Here is a 24010-nt window from a genome sequence, read left to right as displayed (position 1 = left end):
TAGCAGCTCTCTAACTAATGGATCTGTCCCTAGAATACCTCTCCTTCTCACAATCACACTCTCGAGGGTGCAGTTTAGTATTTAACAGGCATCAAGCAATAATGTCCCTCCATCTCTAATACTCTTAATTAAAGCTGCCTCAGTGCCTCTGACATGTCCTCCCCAAAGACGGGTAATTTGGAAGGTGGTTGTTGCTGCTGTCTGTGGCAATGAGAAGAGAAAATGAACTTAGAACCACATGAGAGTGGGGACACTAGAGATTGGAATAGAAAGATTGGGCTTATAGCTTAGGGAAAAGTCAGGGATTTTAGAGGTTCCTTTTTATGGGTGTAGGGGAGTGAATTTCTGGTGCTGGCTGTGGGGAGTGGAGACTCAGGGGTTTATGGGTGTACATGAAAGGAGGCTGTGCTGCTGGGATGGCCTTACCAATTCTAGAGACTGGTAGGGGTGATGGTGGTGGGCACTTGATTCTGGGAGGGACAGCAGCCCAGAGAGTAAGAGAATGGGGTTGGGGTGATTGAAGAGCCTGGAGAAGTTTTGGGGAAAGTTCTGAAAATTCAAGGTGGACACGTGGGAGGAGTCAGCTATGGGTGGGAGATGGGGAGGAGAGGGAAGAGGGTCTGGAATAATTTGATATAATGTGTGAGCCATCTGCCAGTCCGTGGAGGGCAACATTTCCTTTTCCCTGTTCTGGTGGCGACTCACTCTCTCTTCCTTTCTTAAGGATGAGAAGAAAAAAAAACAAAAACAAAAACAGAGGAGCTGCCCCTCTCCTCAGTGACTCCCTGGATCGATTTGCATATTCTCCATCCCCAGGAAAAGCAGGCATCCATGGCCCCTCCTATGCTCCTTGGGAACCCCTTCCTTTTGCCTCCAAATGAAACTGGCTCTCATTCTTGCCAGTCCTTTGATTCTCTAGGGGTTATGCCCACTCTTCTCCCAGCCTGATAGCCAGCTGGCCCATTACCAACTGGTTAATCCATTAACCCGGCATGGCCACTGGTCAGCCAGTTGGCCAGCACCAACTTGCTCTTTAGCCAGTTCTCTGGAAAGCCATCTGGTTGATCAGTTAGCCAACAAACCCATAAGTCCATGGCTCCAACCAATAGCCCATCCCTCCTCACAGCCCTTGTTCCCTCCCTTCCTTCCCCTCCACTCTCTAACATTTCAGCTGATAGGACTTACTAATACTGCATAATTGGGTCTGCTTCTTAATCCCCTGCCTTCCCTCTCTCACCCTCTGTTGGAAAACCCCATTGCCGACTCTGTGTGTGTTACTAACACGCTTATAACCCAGGGGACCAAGGGATGGGCAGGGACAGGTGGGGCAAGGTATGAGTGAAAAACCGAACTAACCTTTCTGTCTCATCTGCGGAATGTCAGCCATCTTTAAGTCTTTGGTTTGTTGGTCCAGTTCTTTTGTTGTTTTCTTCTCTACTAACCAAGGTCTCTAACTGTTCCCCTTCTCTGCAGACGGCTCTTCTTCAGGGAGGGGATGGTGGGGAAGAGGAATCCAGAGGAGGGGCGGGGTGGGGATGGGGAGAAGAAAGGACTTAATTTTTGTGTGTGTTTTATTTCTCCTCCCCCCATTATAATTTAATTTTCTTTAAACAAATACTTTTGCTGAACCTAAGGTGGGAGGGTTGGAACAAACAACCAAATATATATGGATATATATTTTTTCCTCCTTCCTTGAGTTTCACAGTTGGTCATTTTATTTTTCTTTTCTTTTCATTCTGTTCTTTTGTTGTTGTGTTTGTTGTTGTTTTTTGACACCCCCCTCCTCCCCATCCCCCCATATCTCCGGTGAAGCACGCAGGGATTGGACACGCTATGGTAAACAAACTGCATTATCTGGTAGATATCACTCTAATTGTCTTACCGTTTGGTTTGCCGTGGGTTTTTTTAACTGTTCGATTCTCCTTCTTTTGTTTCCTCTCCCTGTTTGGTTTTTTGGTTGTTTTGCTCTTCCAGTTGTTTTTTGCGTCCTGGACAATCTTTAGATTTTGCTTCTCTTTTAGTTTCCCTCTTTCCCTTTTCTTTCTTTTTTGGTCCAAACTGAAATACAAAAGACAAATGGAAATCGAGGAATTTGGCTTGTCCCTGCTGTAATCCCTAACTCCTGAATTCAGATTCCTGGCCAGAGAGACCTGGGGGCAGGCCCCATGTTCATCGGCTCTGGTTAGACCAGCCCCGATGCCAGGCTGCTTATTTCTATTGCTTTATTTTGTTCTTTTCCCTCCCCTCCCTTGTTTTTTCTCTTTGATTTAGTTTCTTGGTCTCCTGAAAATCCATGGAAAACACCATCCCATGACATGCTATGCTCTGCTCACTGTCAGCTCCCTGGACAGGGCCACTCAAGTTTGAGGAGGGGTCTGGGGGTGAGACCTCCAGTGGCAGCCAGCGGGGTGGGTTCCCAGGGGTGGAGAGCATGGCCTTGGGAGATGCGGAGCTGCCTGAGATCAGTCCAGACCTCATGCAAATCATCAGTTCATAGCAGTTTGGGGGCTGCCCCATGCTGGCTGCTCTGGGAAAGGTGCCATCCCCTCCCTCACTTCTCAGCCTTGAGGGTTCCTGGTTCCATGTCCCCCACATTTTGCATGGCATGAATGGTCTTTTCCCCCAACCAGGGATAGCGTCCAGTTCCCCCAACTGCTCCGCTGCTCTGACTAACACTGTGTTTCACACTGTCTTCCTTCCCGTCACCCCCTGCCCTCTCTGCCCGCTGCCTGCCCCGCATGGCCTCTGACAGGGGCTGGTTTCCTTCCCTGTTGAGGGGAGCGAGAGGAGGAGGCCTGCAGGTGTGGGAAGGGGCAGCATTGGTTGTCCTTGTCACCACGCTCCTCTGTTTGGGTTGGGCTCAGTCCTGGTGAGTGTTGGTGTGGGTGTCTGTGTAAATGCAGCTGGTGTGTGTTGGTGTGTGGGTGTGACTGTGTGTAAATGTTGGCGTGACATTTCGGGGTGTTAGTGGGAAGCTGTACTGTGTGTGCGAGGCTCTGCTGGTGACTCTCCACGTGTGAGCTGGTGTGAGCTGGGGGCTGCGTGACTGTGGGTTTTTGAGCCTGGTGAGGACTCTGTGTGGAGGTGGACTGTGGAGACTGGCCCTTCAGTCACGTGCCATGGCAGTCAGGAACAGGGAAGGAGCTGGGGCTAGCCCTTTGCTCCTTGCCTTGCCTCAGAGTGTGTGTGCGCAGGCCCTGCTGCGTGTGATCCCCTGGGATTCCCTCATGCCTGCCCAGTCCTGGCTCTGCAGCAGCAGCCGGTTAGTCATCGCCTATTAATAATGCAGAGTGATTGAACACCAGGCTGGGGACCCTGCAGATGGACGTGTCTGCTCCCGTGGGGCCGGCGCTGCTTGGGGCAGCTGCCTGGCCTGCCCAGCCTCCCAGGTTTGTATGGCTGGCTGGTGAGGAGGGAAGCGTGACAGTTGGGGCTCCCAATCTGAGTGTCTCTCCCACTTCCCTAGGAGGCTCTACCTCTGAGGCTACATCTGGCTTTTCCTGATACTTTTGCAGATCCATGTTTTCCTGCACCCATATAGACTAGTGCCCATGGCCAAAGCCATTCCAGCCCTCCCCAATTTAAGACCTCAGGTGGCCACTCCCAGTGGTCTTGGTGTTCCAATGGGGCATACAGTGCCAGGTTTCTTGTTCCTCCAGCTGCTGCTTCTAGGAGTTAGCTGCTACCTGCCCAGCTCAGGCCAAGCCATTGAGTACCTGTCAGGAGCTGGCCAATTGGAACTTTCTTTACGGTGCTTCACTAGATAACCAACCTGTGACTTTAGGGACAGAAGGGAGGCAAGATCAAGCCATGTGGTACACCCCAAGCCTCTGGGGAATACCATCCTAGAATTAGGACCCAGCAGACTTTCCATCTAGCCTCAGTTTGGTTAAAAATTGACCACATGGGCTGAGTCTACTAAAGCTCAGTTCCCTTATCTACCAGATGGGCTAATAGTGGTAATATACCTGCATTGCCTACTACATGGGGTCAGTGTGAAGATCAAGTAGAGTAATAGAAGTGAAAACATTTGTACTCTGTAAAGGAAATTGTAATGTTACTAAGCTTTATAAAATGTTAACTGGTTATCTCAGTGTTTCCAGGGCAGGGATGTTTTGTAAAGAAATGATTCTCTTCCATAGCAAACCCTGGAGAACACAGCATCTCTGGCCCACTGGAGATCCTATTACCATCTCTTCTTAAGAATCAGTCCCAAAATAACTGTATGAAACCCTAGAATGCTTCAGGAATTGGGCTGGAGAAGAGGAAGAAAGATGAATGACTTGATTAAATTGGTTAAGAAGCAACAACCAGCTAGGCACCTGTAATCCCAGCTACTTGAGGCTGAGGTGGTTAAGCTGGTTAAGAAACAAACAACCTGCTGGGCTCATGCCTGTAATCCCAGCACTTTGGGAGGCTGAAGTGGGTGGATCACCTGAGTCCAGGAGTTCAAGGCCAGCCTGGCCAACGTGGTGAAACCCTGTCTCTACTAAAAATACAAAAAAATAGCTGGGTGTGGTGGTGGCCATCTGTAATCCCAGCTACTCGGGAGGCTAAGGCAGGAGAATTGCTTGAACCTGGGAAGCGGAGGTTGCAGTGAGCTGAGATTACGCCTCTGCACTCCAGCCTGGGCAACAAGAGTGAAACTCCATCTCCAAACAAAACAAAACAAAACAAAACAAACAAACAAAAAAAGGAAGAAGCCAACAACCAGCTATGCACCAGTAATTTCAGCTACTCAAGGCTGAGATGGGAAGAGTGCATGAGCCCAGGAGTTCAAGACTAGCCTGGGTGACATAGCAAGACCTCCCCACCGCCTGCTTTTTTTTTTTTTTTTTTTTTTTGGAGACAGAGTCTTGCTCTGTTGCCTAGGCTGGAGTGAAGTGGCATGATCTCGGCTCACTGCAACCTCTGCCTCCAGGGTTAAAGCAATTCTTATGCCTCAGCCTCCTGAGTAGCTTAGACTACAGGTGCATGCCACCACTCCTGGCTAATTTTTTGTATTTTAGTAGAGACAGGGTTTCACCGTGTTGCCAGGCTGGTCTCGAACTGCTGAGCTCAGGCATTCCACCCACCTTGGCTTCCCAAAGTGTTAGGATTACAGGCATGAGCCATCGTGCCCCAGCAAGGCACCATCTCTAAAACAAACAAACAAACACCCTATCTCTAAAACAAACACACATACACACAAACAAAACAAAAAGAAGTAAACAATACTGTCTTGTTTCAGTCCTGGAAAGGAAAGTATCTGCTAAATTCTGAGTCTCTAAAGTCTGCACTTTCCTACATGAGCAATACTGACTGATAAACAGATCTGGTTGCCTTTGGTGGCCTCATAGACCTTCATAAATCTGTACTAGGAATCAGCTCTTTCAGCCAAGACCAGAGTCAGAGGCCTTGTAACAGGGTTCAATGTGTTCTGGTTCCCAAGGCATCCCCCAGACAGGTTTTGGTTAGTTTCCAATTTATTTTTACTAATTCATTTATATGGACTATTTTCATGTTGTTTGAGCACTTCTTCTTGGGGGAGAGGGTGGATATAAAGCAAAAAGGCCAACCTTGAGAAGGTTGAGAAGTTCGGATTAGGTGTGATCAGGCTGATGGAGTTTGCTTGTACAAATAATGATAGTTCTTTGTACACACACTGGGACTCTTTGAATAGCTTTCCCCTTTTGAATATCATTTAAACTTGATGAATGCCTGGACTGCAAGTAGCAGGCAGAGATTGTTTCCAGTTAACAGACGGGGAAAGCTGAAGCCCAGAGAAAGCACCTTGCCTAGGGTCAGATAGCCAGATATGGAGGAGTTTCACTTCAGTTTTCTCATTTGGTGCTCAGAGTAAGCCTGGAAGAAATGGGAGCGACAGTTGTTAAACTCCTGTCACAGATGAGAGTCAGAGGTAAAATGGGATTGTTCTGGAAAAGGATAAAGGCTGAATGAGAGCCCAGGATTTCTGACCTCTTTCCTCTCTATTCCCAAACTATCAAATCCAGACCTCAGGATTCATGACAGGGCTGTGCCTGCTGGTTCAGTCCATCTTCATGGTGTGTCTTTCCAACCCGAGTCTCTGGTTAGCTTCTGCCCTCTCATTGAACAGGTAGCTAACCCAAACCCTTAGCAGGACTTGCAGTACCTTACTCAGCCTGGAGACCCTTTCTTCCTCTTTGTCTTTGTGCCTTATTTCCACCCACTCAATCCTAAGGGGATGCCAGGACCTTTCCCCTAGACTAGTTGCTCTTAACCACCTTTGGCTCATGGATACCTTTGAGAATTTGATGACAGCAATGGACTCTCACAGGAAAAAAACCCATGGAGGCAGTTTTGCACACAATATCAAGGGGCTTGGAATCTCCCAAGCTCAGCCAGCTTGCCCACAAGTTAAAAATACCCGCCCTCCGTCTTGTTCTCCCCAGATTAAGTCCCCCTCCCAAGGAGGTTAGTGACCCTGTGATCATCACAGGCAACTGAGAAAGGCTCCAGAAGATGTCAGAAGGATACTTCCCCTCTTCCTCAGCCTTTCTTCCTAAGGCATGTGGGCATGGAGTGCCCACCAATGTGGAGTTATTTATGGCCAGGACTTAGTTTCATATCCTGCACAGCCTGCCACAGGGGAGGTGCATGGAGCAGAAAGAGAGGTGGGGTGAGCAGGGAGGGCTGAGAGCCCACCCAAGTCACAGGCTGCCCCTTGTGGCCACCTCCAGCCAGCCTCTCTGCTCCTGGGGAGCACAGTGGGGGCTGGGCAGTGGGCTCCTGCTGCCTCTGCACCCTCCCCCTTCTCTGGCTGGACACAACTCTTCCAGGGCAGAAGCTCTGGCTCATTCCCCTTGGCCAGCTCAGTACCCATTCGGCCTGCTTGTCTGTGTTGAGTGGGTTGGCATGGGTTGGGTGCAGACACTCTGCTGTGTCTCAGTGATGCTGTTTGGAAGGAGACAGCTGGAAGGTCCCACTGCCCTGGGTAGCATGTGGTATGTACGCAGGTGTGTCTCGGGGTTGGTGATCGGTGGCAAATGGGTGGTGGAATGAGTGTTGGGTCGCCTGCTGATGAGGAAGGTAGAGTCAAATGTCTTTTCTCTTTATTTTTCAACCCATAAGTGTCTCTGTCCTAGTGGTCACTCCTCTCTCTTCCCCCCATCATCGGAAGGAAGCTCTCCCTACCTGCACCCCACAGCTCTGTTGCCTCCATCTCTGCTCCTCCCAATGCCCCTGCCCCGCACGCCTTCTTACCTGGCTGCCTTTCTCTGGCCTGTCCTGCTGGGTCTAGCCCTTACTCTGCTCCTCTAACCTGCATGTGTCCAGCTGCAGTGGCTGTTCTGTGTCGCACGGCCCCCTCCCTTCCCTCCTCCCCCACCGGCCCCACCCCTTCCAGAAGATGCGTGGCGGGGGGGTTGGGGGGCAGGGGCATCATGAACTCCTGGGGTGGAGGGGGACCGGGGAAATTATTCCCCTGTTTCCTGCTTTTACTAACGAACCTGCCATTTTTGTGTCTGGACTTTGATTCGTCTGAGGGAACAGTCGGGTTTTACTAATCTAAGTCATCTCCCTCCTTGCCTTCCTCAGAGACCTTCCTCCATTCCCTCTACCCTTGGCTCCCTTTCCACCCAGAACCCGTCCCCACTTTCTCCCTCTACTCCCCACCTCTGGCTGATCCCTTTCCTCAGGGCACTTCCTTATGTTGTCCTTCCTCCTGCTACTCCACCCCTGGGTCATAAGAGGGTGATTAAGGCAGCCCTTTCCGGGTAGGGAGCACATGGGAGTGATCTGCAAAAAGCCCAAGGGGGTAAGGTGAGATTGTGCCCAGTCAGGAGGGAAACTGAGGAGGGTGTTTCCTCTTCTCTACCCCACACTGTCACCTCTTCTAAGTCTGAGAGTGCAAAGGGAGGGTGACTTTGGCAAAGGGAGTGGGATAGAGAGAGCCCATAGGGTGAGGGAGATGGCCAGTGGCTGGTGCCCTGGCTTCTGAGGCCAGTGAGGGAGGACACAGCTGAGGGGCTCAGGTGGGCTGAAGGCCAAAAGAGGAGATTCTCTTCCTGGGGAGCTTTGGGACCAGAAGAGCCCTTTCCCTGCGCTGAAGCAGGAGTGCACTTGAGTTTCTGTCACCAAAGTCACAGGCTCCCTAGGTATTAGGTTCATAGATGGGGATGCAGGCAGTGTGGCCCTGGGTCATAAGGCGATCTTTAATGACTGTGTGCTGTATCCCCTGGATTATGTTCAGATTAGTGGGGTTACAGGGACATGTCAGGCTGGTGCCTGCCCCTCAGGAGCTGACCAGTTGGGGTGACCAGACTTAGGCACAGGAAGTAATCAGCAGCCCAGTTCCTGGTCCCTCAGTGCAGCATCAGGCAGAGTGGAGGTGGAGGGCTGGATGGAGCTGAATTTGCCCCAGGGAGGCCCGTTCAGCCTATTACCCACTCCCTGTCTTATCCCTGACCTTTCATCCCGGTTCCTTCTTCCCTTTCTCCAGCCCTTCTCTGCCAGGTCTAATCTCGTTTGCATGTTTTTGTGACTAATACTTTGACCCTTCCCTTTTCTACCCAGACCCCTACTTCCCAGCCTTAGGGTGGGGTGGAGGGAAGAAGAAATAAACGATAATGACCAGCCCTCCCCTCAAATAAGACTCAAAAGCTTTCAGACTGCCCCTTTCCACAAAGACACCCCCTTACCTTCTGCTCTTGAACCTAGTTACCCCAGCACAAGGTTTGATGGTTCCCAGGAGGTGGAGAGTGGGGCTTAGCTCTACCCTATTCACTGCGAGGCTCCAGCCAAGCACAAGGGGGACTTGGGGTCCTGGGAGGGCAGGAAGCTCCCTTACCCCAGTTCTGCTCATGTCCCTTTGGAGTTCCTCCACCTCACCCACCGAGACCATGGACTCCTGGAGACCAGTCGCTGGAAGATGGCTGGTGGCATGTGCATATAGACTGGTGTGGGTGAGGAGGGCATAGGATGTGACTGGAAGGCCCCAGTCTCTAGACTGTTCCCGAAAGAGAAATGGGGTGAGCTGTGGCCTGCGGAAGCACAGTGTTGGGCTAACCCTGAGCCAGCTTCCTGTTGACCCTGCAGAGCTCTGCCTTCTTTCCCAGCTGACCCTTCCAAACCACTGCCTTCCTAGAGTAGTGGCTCATGGTCTCATAGCCCTTGGCCCTTCTCCCACAACCTTTCTGGGTGTCTTGAACCTTGTGGGCTGCTTGTAGAGTTCATTTTTTGGAGAAGGTGGGCATTTGCCTGGGGAGACTGGGAGAGTCGGAGAGTTTCCTGTCCTTGTCATGCCCCACCCCACCTAAGATTACTTCTGCATTCTCCAGGCCACCGCTGAGCTCCCCCTGCCTCCTGGAACACCAAGTACTCCCCCATTCCTGCTCATCCTGCTTTCTTACTGAACTTTCAGCCCAGGGGCAAGGTATTCATTAAGTTAGCCCTGTCCCCGTCTGTTCCATAAGCTGGCCCTGACTCCCTGGAGTAACTCTGGTGGTGTCAGTAGACAAGGCAATTAGATAGGAAGAAGGAAGAGTGGGTTGATGTAGCTAAAGGGCTCCCCTCTCCTTTGGAGGCAAGAGAATGACCTGAATATAAGGAGACCTGAGGAGTGAAGAGACAGACTTAGGAAAGGGCTAGAAGTGCAAACCTGGAGATAGGGCTGCAGGGGTGGAAATCAGCCCCGATAGGCAACCCCAGAAAGTTTCAAGACTTCCCAGGAATATTTGAGTTCCTGGTCCTCACACTGCTATCTTCCATCTCCCTACTGGGTCCAGATTGAAAGACTTTCCAGCACCCAGCAGAGAGGGCTGCAGGTGAGTCTAAGCACCAAGGTCTGGGGAACACCATTCTCTGGCACACTTTTGAAAGAAGTTCTGGAGTTACGTGTGTGTCCAGAGAGTACCTTCAGGAGAAGAAAAGTGAGGATGCCATTTGCACCCATCCTGTGCCCCAGAATGGGGGATCCGTCCTGGAGCCCCCATTCCTGTTCAGAGTGCCTTCCAGGAACTACTTCTTGGGGGACCTCATGGGGAGCTCTCCAAGTACCCTTCAGGCTCCTGCCTGCTGAGTTGGGGGCCAGAGGGCAGGTCTTAGCCCACCCTGAAACCATCAAATCTTGTGCTGCCTCCTTTTCCTCATTTCCTCATTTCCTCATTTCCCCACTGTTCCTCCTCCAAGACAAGCAGACATAAAAATGGGGGTCCCCCTCCCCTGCTGCCCTCTGGCCCCTCCTTTGCCTAGCCGTAGCTCTTCCTAGGGATTTGATGTTGGTTGTCTCCTGTCTTTCTCCCTCCCTCCTGGGCTGGACAGGTGACCATCTCGGTGGACGGGATCCTGACCACCACAGGCTACACGCAGGAGGATTACACCATGCTGGGCTCTGATGACTTCTTCTACATTGGGGGCAGCCCCAACACAGCTGACCTGCCGGGCTCGCCCGTCAGCAACAACTTCATGGGCTGCCTCAAGGACGTGAGTAGGGCTAGGGAGGGGCTGCAGGCCGTTCAGGAGCCCTTTGTCTCCTGTCTTCAGCGTGACTTAGTCTGACCTGGCTAGTTGTCTGGGTCATCTGTTCCTTCCAAGTCCATGGTGGGAGACACCCCCTCTTTAAAACCTAAGGCCCACTGACTCCATCAAGAGGCTTCTCCCCTTTGATTTCCTTGAGCCTTGGAAACCCCTATCCTCATAGAGGACCCTCAAAGGCAGCTGTGGTACAGAGGAAAGAATGCTGGGTATGAAGACTAAAGACCTTGCTTGAGTCCCAGCTCTTCCACTCATTGGTTCTGTGACTGTGGTCAAGTCACTTGACTGTCTGATGCTGAGTTTCCTCCTCTGTGGATGGGTAGTCAGTGCCTACTTCATAAGGTTGTGAGGGGCACGTGAGAGTGTAAGTGAACATACTTCATTGAGTAGAAAACAGCTACCACACGTCAGTGGCCTTGTCATTATTATGAACTGCAATTTAGTGGGCACTGAGAGCCCACAGGCAAGCCACCATGCTCCTGCTGGGCCAGAAGACAGGACAGAGGACGGGCAAGGGAGGTGCTTGTTCACAGCCTCTGTGTCTGAAGCTCTAGAACAGAGGCCTAAGCGGAGTGGTCTGGTGGAACTGAGCAGGGGCTACAGGGGTGGGTGGCTGGGTCCCCTGGTGCTCGCTGCTGGGTGGGAGTGGCCAGGCCCTAAGCTGCTTTCGGATTCTTTATCCCTGACCCCACCCCTCCCTGCAGGTGGTCTATAAGAACAATGACTTCAAATTGGAACTATCCCGCCTGGCAAAGGAAGGGGACCCCAAGATGAAGCTGCAGGGGGACTTGTCATTCCGCTGTGAGGATGTGGCTGCCCTGGACCCTGTGACCTTTGAGAGTCCCGAGGCCTTTGTGGCGCTGCCCCGCTGGAGCGCTAAGCGCACTGGCTCCATCTCCCTGGACTTCCGCACCACCGAGCCCAATGGGCTGCTGCTCTTCAGCCAGGGCCGGCGGGCTGGGGGTGGAGCTGGCAGCCACAGCTCTGCTCAGCGGGCCGACTACTTTGCCATGGAGCTATTGGACGGCCACCTCTATCTTCTGCTGGACATGGGATCTGGGGGCATCAAGCTGCGGGCATCCAGCCGCAAGGTCAATGATGGCGAGTGGTGTCACGTGGACTTCCAGAGGGATGGGCGAAAAGGTCAGGAGGCCTCTGGACCCTTCCCCTTCCATGGGCCACCCCTTTCCATCTGCCCTGACATCCTCTCCGTCTGTCTTCAGCGGGTCTCTTCTACACCATTTCCTATATTCTTCCCTGCCACTTCTCCTCCACCCCCCTCACGTCTTCCCAATTGTCCTTTCTGTCATCGGACATTGGCAGAAAGAGCACAGCATTTGGCATCAGTCAGACCTGGATTACACCTCAGCTCCCCTACTTGCTGCATGTGAGACTCTGTTTCCTTATCTGTAGAAGGAATAATCCCACAAGGGCCATCGAAAGGAGAAAATAAGAGCACATCTGTGGAAGCATTAGCACAGTGACCAACATAGAGTAGATACCCCATTCTCCTTTAAGAATATATCTTCCTGCCGGGTGCGATGCCTCATGCCTGTAATCCCAGCACTTTGGGAGGCGGAGGTGGGCAGATCACGAGGTCAGGAGATCGAGACCATCCTGGCTAACACGGCGAAACCCCATCTCTACTAAAAATACAAAAAATTAGCCGGGTGTGGTGGCGGGCACCTGTAGTCCCAGCTACTTGGAAGGCTGAGGCAGGAGAATGGCGTGAACCTGGGAGGCGGAGCTTGCAGTGAGCCTAGATCATGCCACTTCACTCCAGCTTGAGCGACAGAGCGAGACTCTGTCTCAAAGAAAAAAGAATATATCTTCCCAGCCATGCCTCCCTTCTGTCTAGAGCCATTCAACTTAAAAAAAAATTAACTCACTAGGCCGGGCGCTGTGGCTCACGCCTGTAATTCCAGCACTTTGGGAGGCCGAGGTGGGTGGATCATTTGAGGTCAGGAGTTTGAGACCAGCCTGGCCAACATGGTGAAACCCAGTCTCTACTAAAAATACAAAAATTAGCTGGGCATGGTGGTGCACTCCTGTAGTCCCAGCTAATTGGGAGGCTGAGGTAGGAGAATCGCTTGAACCCGGGAGGCGGAGGTTGCAGTGAGCTGAGATCCTGCCATTGCACTCCAGCCTGGGCGACAGAGGAAGACTGTCAAAAAAAAAAAAAAAAAAATTAACTCACTCAGCAGTTACTGAGCACCCACTGTGTGCCAGATGGTGTCCAAGGTTCTGTAGATATGGACAGCAGGGAAACTAAAGAGACGATCTTGGCTGTCACAGAACCCCTGTTCTGGTGTGGGGTGGGAGACAATGGAGTGAAAAAGACAGTAAACAACCCCACACCCCCACCTAGCAGTGAGGGCTCTAGAACAATAAAGTGTCAGGGCAGAGGGTCCTGGGGTCAGGCAGATGCCTGTTCTTGAATCTTCTGTTGCTTCTAGCCACTCTCTTCTTTACCCTTCATTTCAGTCTTTTGCATTCTCTTCTTGTTTTCTGTCTGCTAATTCTCTCTCCTTTACTCTTCTCCATCTTGTTGAACATGAGAGAATTATCCAAGAAAGGGAAATTGATATAAATGAGAACTGACACATTATCCAATTTAAGCACTTATGAACGTCAGCTAAATTTTTGTGCTCCTCCGCCTGTCACTGAGCTGGGCCTGTGAGTTTGGGTGGAGTGACTGCTCCTCCCCATGCAGGAAGGAGGGGCCCCTGTGGCTCTGGGAGAGTGACAGCTTCTAATGGGCTTGCTATTTCTTTAGCTTCCATCCTCGAAGTGTTGCCTCCCCTGGACTTTACATTAAATGGTTTCATCCCTGGGGTGTGTCTCAGGACAGCACCAGGAATTCTTCCCAGAGCCCTCTGTCCCACAGGGTTTCTACCAGGTGGTCAGTAACACTCTAGGTTGGACGTCTGCCCAAGCCTTGCAGGGCACTGCAGGGCTTCCACTTCTCTGTGCTTTCAGGAAGTGCTCCTGTTAGCTCACACCGATCTCTGGAGCCAGAGTCTGGACCAGGTGTGGCCAGTCTTTGGATTCCTGTCTTGACCAATTCTGGACATTTCTGACGGCCCATTTCTTTCTTTTTTTTTTTTTTTTTTGAGATGGAGTCTCGCTCTGTCGCCAGGCTGGAGTGCAGTGGCGCGATCTCGGCTCACTGCAACCTTTGCCTCCCGGGTTCAAGCAATTCTCCTGCCTCAGCCTCCCGGGTAGCTGGGACTACAGGCGAGCGCCACCACGCCCAGCTAAGTTTTGTACTTTTAGTAGAGACGGGCGTTTACCATGTTGGCCAGAATGGTCTCGAACTCTTGACCTCGTGATCCGCCCGCCTTGGCCTCCCAAAGTGTTGGGATTACAGGCGTGAGCCACCGCGCCCGGCCTTTTTTTTTTTGAGACGAAGTCTCGCTGTCGCCCAGGCTGGAGTGCAATGGCGTGATCTCAACTCACTGCAACCTCCGCCTCCCGGGTTCAAGCGATTCTCCTGCCTCAGCCTCCCGAGTAGCTGGGATTATAGGGGCATGCCACCACGCCTGGCTAATTTTTGTATTTTTAGTGGAGACGGGGTTTCACCGTGTTGACCAGGCTGGTCTTGAACTCCTGACCTTGTGATTCACCCGCCTCGGCCTCCCAAAGTGCTGAGATTACAGGCGTGAGCCACCACGCCCGGCCTCTGATGACCCATTTCATATGTGCACACAAACACAGACTTGGGGCAGCTATTCCGAGAAAACTCTCTTAGATCTTTTCCATTTTTTTTTCTATTTTTGTTTTTGCAATTGTGGTAAATGATACATAATAAAATTTACTACCCTTTCCTGCAGATCACATGGGACAGAGAAAGAAATGAAAAACAAAACAGCAAAAAAAATTTACCATAGTAACCTTTTTTTTTTTTTTTTGAGACTGAGTTTCGCTCTCGTTGCCTAGGCTGGAGCACAGTGGTGCAATCTCGGCTCACTGCAACCTCTGCCTCCTGGGTTCAAGTGATTTTCCTGCCTCAGCCTTCCAAGTTCTGGGATTATAGACATGTGCCACCATGCCCAGCTAATTTTTTTTTTTTTTTTTTTAACTAGAGATGGGGTTTCACCATGTTGATCAGGCTGGTCTTGAACTCCTGACCTCAAGTGATCCATTTGCCTTGGCCTCCCAAAGTGCTGGGATTACAGGCGTGAGCCACCATGCCCAGCCCATCATAACCATTTTTAAGTATGCAGTTCAGTGATGTTAAGTACAGTTATATTGTTGTGTAAATATCACTGGTAACTATTGTTTATCTCCAGAACTTTTCTCATCTTCCCAAAATGAAACTCTGGCCCATTAAACACTAACTCCCTATTCCCTCTCCTCTTAGCCCTTGGCACTCACCATTCTACTTTCTGTGTAAGAATCTGGCTACTCTCGGTACCTCCGTTAAGTGGAATCATATAATATTTGTCCCTTTGTATCTGGCTTTATTTCATTTTGCATAATGTCTTCTAGGTTCGTTCATGTTGTAGCATGTGTCAGGATGTCCTTCCTTTTTAGGGCTGAATAATATTCCATTGCCTGAATATACACGTTGCGTTTATCCATCTATCTGTTGGTGGATGCTTGGGTTGTTCTTTTCCATGCGTTGAGTGATCTTGGTGTAGAGGCCTGTACTCACTATGGTTTCCTCTTGTTGACCCTCCATTATACACCCCTTCCCCATCTCTTTCCTTCTCTCTCTCTTCCTTCTCCAACATTTGGTTCATTTTTAGAGAGTCTGGTTGGGTCGTGTAGAGCCCAGGAGGTCCTGCAGTGGGTGGGCAGAGCAGGCATGGGGGAATCTGGCTATAAATAGAGGTGTGGGTGATCAGGCAGGCCATGTTTGGTGGCCTGTTAGGGGAGTGGGCCCCCAGCCCTGGGAAGTGGGTTTAGAGTCAGGACCCTGGGTCATCTGACACCTTGTATGGAGAGAAAAGCTAGGGACCATGTTACTAAAAGGGGGCACAGCTCTGGTTCAGGTGAGGTTTTTTTTTTTTCTTTTTTTTGAGTCAGAGTTTTGCTCTTGTTGCCCAGGCTGCCAGGCTGGAGTGTAGTGGCATGATCTCAGCTCACTGCAACCTCTGCCTCCCAGGTTTAAGCGATTCTTTTGCCTCAGCCTCTTGAGCAGCTGGGATTGCAGATGCCCACCATGCCCGGCTAATTTTTGTATTTTTAGTAGACATGGGGTTTCACCATGTTGGCCAGGCTGGTCTCAAACTCCCGACCTCAGGCGATCCTCCTGCCTCAGCCTCCCAAAGTGCTGGGATTACATGTGTGAGCTATTGCGCCCGGCCTCAGGTGAGGTTTTGAGCAGAGAGGAACACGCCCTGAATGAGGGGATGTGTCTGTAGAGGAGGTCCCAGTTCTTCCGTCTTGGGTTCCCACCCTGTGCTCACATTGATTCTCCTCCCAAAGCTCCCTGCCAAATTCAGGCCTCATGCAGACCCAAACCCTCCTTAACCTCTCTTTAACCCCATGAAGTTAGGCAGAGTCTTTTTTTTTTCTAATTAGGATGTCTGCAATGGGGTCTTGCGTGAGGAGAGAGATTGAACTCAACTCCCACCCTGACCCCTTTTATTTATTTATTTATTTATTTTTTGAGACAGAGTCTCGCTCTGTCGCCCAGACTGGAGTGCAGTGGCACGATCTTGGCTCACTGCAAGCTCTGCCTCCCGGGTTCACACCATTCTCCTGCCTTAGCCTCCTGAGTATCTGGGACTACAGGCGCCCGCCACCACGCCCGGCTAATTTTTTGTCTTTGTTAGTAGAGACAGGGTTTCACCGTGTTAGCCAGGATGGTCTCGATCTCCTGACCTCGTGATCCACCCGCCTTGGCCTCCCAAAGTGCTGGGATTACAGGCGTGGGCCACTGCGCCCAGCCCCGACCCCTTTTAAACAGTTCTTCCAAACTTGAAAAAGGACAGAGGAAGGAATTTAAAAATACAAGTAGAATAAAATTTCTAAGGTATAGCTTTCTGCAGCTTAAGGTCTCAGTAAAGGCTATGGAACTCCTACCAGATCCCAAGTTTTTTTTCTAAGATAATCACCTCCTCCTCCTTCCTCCTCCTCCTCCTCTTCCTTTTCTTCTTCTTCTCCTTCTTCTCCCTTCTTCTCCCTTCTTCTCTTCTTCTTTTTTGAGATGGAGTCTCGCTGTGTCTCCCAGGCTGGAGTGCAGTGGCATGATCTTGGCTCACTGCAGCCTCTGCCTCCCGGGTTCAAGTGTTTCTCCTGCCTTAGTCTCCCGAGTAGCTGGGACTACAGGTTTGTGCCAATACAACTGGCTAATTTTTTTTTTTTTTTTAGTAGAGATGGAGTTTCACCATGTTGGCCGGGCTGGTCTTGAACTCCTGACCTCAAGTGATCCATCCGCCTCGGCCTCCCAAAGTGCTGGGATTACAGGCGTGAACCACCATGCCCGGCCAAGCACCCTCTACTTCTGAAGAACTCTTCTACCTAAAAATTCTGTGCCTACCTCCTTTCTCCTCACTGCTGTCCTGCCCCGCAGGCCCTGGAGCCAATCTGCTTGTGCACCTTGCTGGCCGCAGAGTGGGCTCTTGGCTGAGGGGTGGAGAGTGCAGGCTCTGAGTTCTTGCTGCTGGGACCATACTTTGGCTGTGTTCCTTCCCCACTGTGGCGCTTTGGCACTGTTCCCCAGTCTCTGCAAGCCTCGTCTACCATTTCAAAATGGGATCGTAAAGGACCGATTTCGTAGAGTTATTATGAGACTTAAGTGATATAATATATTTAAAGTGCTAGGTGCCTGGCATCTAGTCATAAAAGCTCAATAAATGTTTGTGGGGGAAAAATCTCCTTTGGATTAAAGATCTTTCAGCCCCTTCTGTTCCTTGAGGTTCTCTGCTTCCGGTTCCCAGTCTAAGGAACTGGCTGGCAGGAATGACCCAGTGAATGATCCAACCCTTTCTGAGCTCAACATTTCAGCATGCCCACTTCCTGCCTATCCTCTGAGGACTTGCTGAGGTGGGGAGGAGGGATATGGACAGAGGCCCACAGCATTCTGCAGCTGGGCTGGGGCTGCGTCACAGAAGCCTCTGAGCCTGGGGGCCTTTGTCAAGCAGTTTTTGCAGTGAGTGAGGCTGAGCTTCCAGCCCAGGACTGCTGCTCGTCCTCCTGAGCCTGCTGCAGGGCACAAGGTGGAGGGGCCCACACAAGGCAGGGGCCTCCTTGGCAGAGTCAGGATGTCCCTTTCTGGCCTGTGGCTTTTCTCCATCCTGCCTTCCCTTGATTCCCAGGCTCCATCTCAGTGAATAGTCGCAGCACGCCGTTCTTGGCCACTGGGGACAGCGAGATTCTGGACCTGGAGAGTGAGCTGTACCTGGGCGGTCTCCCTGAGGGGGGCCGGGTGGACCTGCCCCTGCCCCCAGAGGTGTGGACAGCAGCACTCCGGGCAGGCTACGTGGGCTGTGTGCGGGACCTCTTCATAGATGGGCGTAGCCGAGACCTCCGGAGCCTGGCTGAGGCTCAGGGGGCTGTGGGCGTTGCCCCCTTTTGCTCCCGGGAGACGCTGAAGCAGTGTGCATCTGCCCCCTGTCGCAATGGGGGCATCTGTCGAGAAGGCTGGAACCGCTTCGTCTGTGACTGCATCGGGACCGGCTTTCTTGGGCGGGTCTGTGAGAGAGGTGAGGCTGGTCTTCATCCTAGGTGTCCCTGCTCCCTATCCCTGTGCTCCTCCTTCTCAGGGTGACTCCTACTTTCCATCCCTGTGCCACCTCCTCCTAGGGGAACCCCTCATAGACCTGCCCTACGCTTCTCACCCTTGTAATGATTCTCTGGTCTTCTCCCTCCCCTGGCCTCTGCCTGTCTTCTCCTTCCCTCTTCCCCAACTCCTGTGGGGCAGAGGCCACGGTCCTGAGCTACGATGGCTCCATGTACATGAAGATCATGCTGCCTAACGCCATGCACACGGAGGCAGAGGATGTGTCCCTGCGTTTCATGTCCCAGCGGGCCTACGGACTCATGATGGCCACCACTTCCAGGGAGTCTGCCGACACCCTACGCCTGGAGCTGGATGGGGGGCAGATGAAGCTCACTGTCAACCTCGGTAACCACCCTGCCCTGTGCTTCCTGACCCCTCACCTGGCTTTGTCTCTGACCCACACCTGCCTCTGTCTGGAGAAGCTGGTGGTGGCACCAGCAAGAGGTGCCCTCAGCAGAGTTTGGAGGTGGGGAGGTGCCAGCCTGGGTCAGAGACCCTGAGAGCTCTGTCCCCGGTGAGGACGCACAGTGTAGGGCGACATTCCATGCTCAACGACACTGTGAGGGGCAAGACCCAGAGTATCTGGGGTATGCTAACTGTCCTCCCAGGTGACTCATGTGGATCTTGATAGCATCTGTCCTGCACACACACAGATGACACAGCTCATTTTTGGTCAGTGGCTCATCCACTTGCTCATTCATTGGTTCATTCATCTGAGAAGCACTTGCTGACGCCTAGTGGGTGCTAAGCCTGAGCTCAGTGTGGTGGCAGATACAGAGATGAGGAAGGCCTGGTCCCTGCACGCAGCTGCCCCCCACTGCTCTGCTCAGTCTAAACAGCAGTCTGTGTGTTGGTGTGTGGAGGTGCATGTGTGTACACTGGACACACAGACGTGCCATCTTCCCATTTCTAGTGCCATGGGCTTTCACATTTGAGCCTCATGGCTGTCCTGTGAAGATACTAGATCACCAAACAAGCATTACTGTCCCTGTTTTATAGATTATGAAATTCATGTATTGACTTGTTCAATATTACAAAACTAGTGAAGGCAGAGGGAGGAGCCAGGACTCAACCTGGGCCATTTGCCTTAAAATTCAGTGCTTTTCCCGTTGCCTCAGACAGGGCTGCTGACCCTCCCCCTCAGGCCACTCATGCTGACTCATGTCTCCACCCATGCCCAGGGTTGAGAGCAGGCCTTGACTCCACTTCACCTGGCGGTCCCCGGGGTGTCCATGAGGGCCAGACTATGAGCCTGTTAGGTTCTTCTCACGGGCTTCAGCTCTCCTAGTCAGGGCAAAAAGAAAACAGCAGGTTCACTCATTCAGCTATTTATGGGACACCATATAAATGCTAGGTTTGTTCAAGCCAGGGGCTACAGCAGTGAATAAGCAGTCCCCACCCCTTTGGAGCTTTCAGAGCAGGGGAACCCTGGGCATGAGAGGTCCTAAGCTGTTCAGGCTGAGGTCAAATCTGTCCATTTCAGACTGACCTCTAGAAGCTTATAAAGGTATAGCACCAGCCGTATAGGAAGCTTGCAGGTCATCAGGGTCACTTGTTGTATCCTGGACCTAGAGGGGAAGCAGGGCTCTTCTGAGCAGGTTAGAATCCTCGACTGGAGAGAATACAGAGCTTTGACCATTTTTTTTTTTTTTTGAGATGGAGTCTCGCTCTTTCACCCAGGTTGGAGTGCAGTGGCGTGATCTGGGCTCACTGCAACCTCTGCCTCCCGGGTTCAAGTGATTCTCTGCCTCAGCCTCCCGAGTAGCTGGGATTACAGGCACCCGCCACCACGCCCGGCTAATTTTTGTATTTTTAGTAGAGATGGGGTTTCACCATCTTGGCCACGCTGGTCTTGATCTCCTGGCCTCGTGATCCACCCGCCTCGGCCTCCCAAAGTGCTGGGATTACAGGCATGAGCCACTGCGCCTGGCTGAACTTTGAACTTTTAAATACTCATCTGGAGTCTCATCCTAACATTGGTCTCCAGGGCATTTGTGGGACAGACTGTGGCCTTTGGGGGACCCATTGCCTTGTAAATGTATTTATACTATGTTCTTTCCTTTTCCCCTTTTGGCCTCCTGGCCTTTGTATTCCTAGGACAAAGATTTGCTGAGAGAGGTGGGGACTGGAGGTGGGGAGATATGCAGGTGGCCAGGGCCTCAGAGTTGTTTGAAGGGTTCCCCTCAGCTCTGTTTCTAACCACGATCACAGCCTGTAGAGCGGGTGGTGTGCAGCAGCTCTGCAGGGGAAAGCAGGCTGGGAGACACTCTAGTCAATGCTCCACAAGTCTGCACAATGCTCCCTTGCATCCCTGAAACTGTCACAAGAGGATAGCCCCAGCCAAGGACCCCATAAGTGGCTCTGTACTTCCAAGTCTGCCCAGATTTGTGTATCCAGTGTGAGTTCCCCCCTACTTTGCCTGGGCATATGTGTGTTGTCTGCATCTGAGCACATGTCTCTGTGCTTGCTGGGGACACAGCAGGAAAAATCTGGGGCCTTGGATTTGCAGGGAAGGCAGATGCATTTTGCTTATTTGGACTGTCCTAGGCCCCTGGGAAGAAGATTGTGTCTCTTAAGATTAGACAGGAAACAATGTCCTTGGTCAGGAAAACCTATCCTGTGGGCCCTTGGGACCCACCCTCTCCTCTCCATGGGCACACTTTTCTGTCTGTGCCACATAAGTGCTCAGAAGTCAGAGAACAAGGTGGCCTCTTGGAAGACACATCGTGTTAAGAATAGGCTTCCCAGACTGACAGATAACAGGACTCTCCTCCCACCCATTTCTTACTCCTGACTGTGCCCCTGCCCCCATCTGTAGACATGTGTGTGCTGAGATGCCATCTCTAGCATGGCTCCTGACAATCTGTGACCAAAGGCTTGGTGCAAACGCATCCGTCTACAGATTCCTCCTGTGTAGGCACTGTGGACACGCAGGTGGCCCCTACCCAGCCACCAAGCCTTGGGTTGGGATGGGAAGAGTTCTGGGCTCTGGGCCAGAAGACCTGGGGCCTAACTTTGGTATCTTTTACTGTTGGGTAAGTCATTTCCCATCTCTGAGTCTCTCTCTCTTTTTTTTAATCTTTAAAATGGAGATAAGAATCTTCACTCTGCCTACGTCTGTGGTGGTTTTGAGGCTCAGATGGAAGAATGGGAATGAAACCATTGAAACCATTGTGTAGATGCAAGACCCATAGTAGAGACCCACCCAGCCTTCTTGAAGGAAAACAAAACCATATTGGAATAGAGACTTGAGTTTGGAGCCAGGCCTGGGGGCCACTTCCACATAGCATGGGCAGACTGGAGTTGTCCTCTACTAGGTGTGCCCATGGGGTCCCAGCTGTCAGTGCAGCTGATGGGAAAAGTGCAGTGTAAAGAATCTCTGAACCACAAGGCATCACCTCCTTCAGCCTCCTGGCCCACGTGAATCACTTCAAGAGCCCCATTCCTGTCCCCCATTGCTTGCTCCCCAGGACTTGCAGGGCCTCACAGACCGGCAGCAACACCAAGGCCCCAGGCCTGGGCTGGACTCACTACTGGGGAAGAGAGAGAAGCCTGGTGAGGCTTGGTCTCTGGCCTCATGATCTTATCCTGTAGAGGGAAGCTATTGCTCCAGGAGGCAGCTCTGCAGCTCCACAGGAACTCAGTGGATTGAAACAGACCCTGAGCTGGGCCTGAAGAGGGAGCGAAGGCTGCGGGTGACCACTAGGTGGGATCGCTTAGTGCTAGCCTCAAGAGATGGGATATTTGCTAGATAAGAGAGGGACAAAAAGGCACTGCTGCCTCTTTCCAGGCAGAGGATCCTAAGGAACTTATCGTGCCTCCTGCTGCAGCTTCCCAGCCCCCACTATGTTTGCAAACACTGAGCAAGTTCCTTGAGCTCTGCTGTCTGCGGCCCCTGAGTTGGGGAGTTGATCTCTGTCCCTAGAGGATGGTAGAGTCCCCTGGATTCTTTGCCCTATCCCAGCATGGCCTGGGCCCCTCCTTGGAGGGGAGGAGAGGACAGGCCAGGCTGGGCACTGTCCTCTACTAGGTGTGCCCCTGGGGTCCCAGCTGTCAGTGCAGCTGACATGAAGGGTCTGGTGTAATTAAAGAATCTCTGAGCTGCAAGGGGATGCTCCTTCAGCATCCCTCCCCACCCCATGAGTCACCCATACACTCCCTACCAGTGGGAGGCCTTCTACCTCCCACCTCCAAGATCCATTCTGATCATTGAGTGGTTCTTTCTTAGTGTCACCCTGCCCTTCTGAAATTCCCACTTATTGTGAAATCCCCACTTATTGTGAAATTCCCATTAGTTCTGCCCCCTGGAATCAAATGGAGAAATCTAACTCTCGTTCGTGTTTTAAATCAGGCTAAATACACATTGTATCCCAAAGCCCTTTAATCCCTGGGGCCATGGGAGGGTACATTGCCTTTCCACCTGAGGCTGATCAGTAATTATCAGGGGGGCTGCTGGGAGCCAGCTCTGAAGGAGGGCTATGACAGAGTGCATGCTGCCACTCTTGTGATGTCACTTCTGAGACAGATGCCTGGGAGCCTTGGGCCCACTGTCTCCAACCCACAGGGCCTGGGCGGGGAAGGAACCCAGGTGAGGCAGGGCTGGGAAGCCGGTGTTCTTTCCCCTGAGTTCCTTTCCATGCAGACTGCTTTGTCTCACCTCCCCAACACGTGTTCATACTACGACCCTGCTCTCTGTGTCCAGCCAGGGCCTTCGTGGGTCTGTGCCACGGAGACCACTCACTTCTGCCTATTCCCTGCACTTGAGGCACAGGTGACTAGTTAACAGGTTACTAGTTAGTGCCCCCTGAACTTTGGTGAATGTGTATGTTGAAGAGGCTGGGTTTCTCCTGCTCACTCTCAGTCTCTGGCTTTCTTCTGGATGGGGCTGGCTTCCCTCTGGGTGCCCATCTTCAAGTCGTTTGCTCTTGCAAACCCTACTGGAGCCTGTGTTTCTGAGGGTGGAGTCTCTGCAGGGGCGGGCCTGGAGCTGACACCTCTTCTCTGGACAGATGGACCCCCCATTCCTGGTGCTCCCTTGCTGGGGAAGGGGAAGAATCAAGCTCCTTCTTTGGGTCTTTTCCCCAGTAGGGGACCTGCTTGCCCATCCAGCCTCCCCTTTTTTCTTTTTTTGGACCCTTCATTGGTGAAGACTCTGCTGGCCCCGAGAGAGCTCCCGTGACCTGACTCCAGGGCCTGGCACCCTTCTACCCTCACCCTAACAGTCCTCCCCTTCCTCTTCTGTCCAGCCTCCCCTGTCCCCTGTGTGCAGCCGCTCCTTCCTCTGCTCCGTTTTCTTCCTCTTTTCTCTCTGCACTCTCTCTACCTCATTCCTCTCACTGAGACTTCTCACTTCCCTCTGTGTCTGCCCTTTGACCTTTTTCTGCTCCTCTGCTCCTCCCTTGGTGCCAGGCTGTGGCCCAGGGTCCTGGCTGCTCGCCTCCACTCTTCTGCTGCGGTTGACAACGCGTGTGGAGCTCAGCTGTACTGCCGAAGGGCCGTGGCCCTCAAAGCCACAGGGGCATCAGTTTGCCTCCACTGCAGGAACCTTCAGGGGCCCAGGGGATGCAGCTGCCCACCCCCTTTGCTTCCTGGGCTGTGGGGTAGGCAGAGCCTATTTGGGGTGGAGCAACAGGAGGCCGGGGTATTGGTCCTGTCAATCGAGGGCCGGGAGACTGCCCCTCTCTGAAAGGCAAAGCCAACCCAGTGTCTACCTGCTGCCTACTTCCTGCTCAGGATCCTACTGTTATCCATTCCCTCAGCTCATATGGAGGGAAGCTGAGGCAT

The 24010-nt window shown here is 52.1% G+C and overlaps 1 protein-coding gene across 27 annotated transcripts in view; it reads left to right on the top strand.

The window, feature by feature from the left end:
* NRXN2 (neurexin 2) overlaps positions 1-24010 on the top strand; it is a 115815-nt gene that overhangs the window by 43081 nt on the left and 48724 nt on the right. For 14 of the 27 annotated variants that reach the window (XM_055354408.2, XM_031015865.3, XM_055354409.2 and 11 more), the window contains 5 exons: positions 1813-1857; positions 10282-10443; positions 11199-11637; positions 17763-18149; positions 18368-18571. In XM_055354408.2, coding sequence (XP_055210383.1) covers positions 1813-1857; positions 10282-10443; positions 11199-11637; positions 17763-18149; positions 18368-18571 — 1237 coding nt within the window. The remainder of the gene's footprint in view (positions 1-1812; positions 1858-10281; positions 10444-11198; positions 11638-17762; positions 18150-18367; positions 18572-24010) is intronic. The other 13 variants (XM_031015869.3, XM_055354410.2, XM_031015870.3 and 10 more) reach the window with 2 other exon arrangements.

The sequence above is a fragment of the Gorilla gorilla genome, chromosome 9, assembly GCF_029281585.2.
Source record: "Gorilla gorilla gorilla isolate KB3781 chromosome 9, NHGRI_mGorGor1-v2.1_pri, whole genome shotgun sequence".
Lineage (NCBI taxonomy): Eukaryota > Metazoa > Chordata > Mammalia > Primates > Hominidae > Gorilla > Gorilla gorilla.
This window is presented reverse-complemented; position numbering and strand designations above follow the sequence as displayed.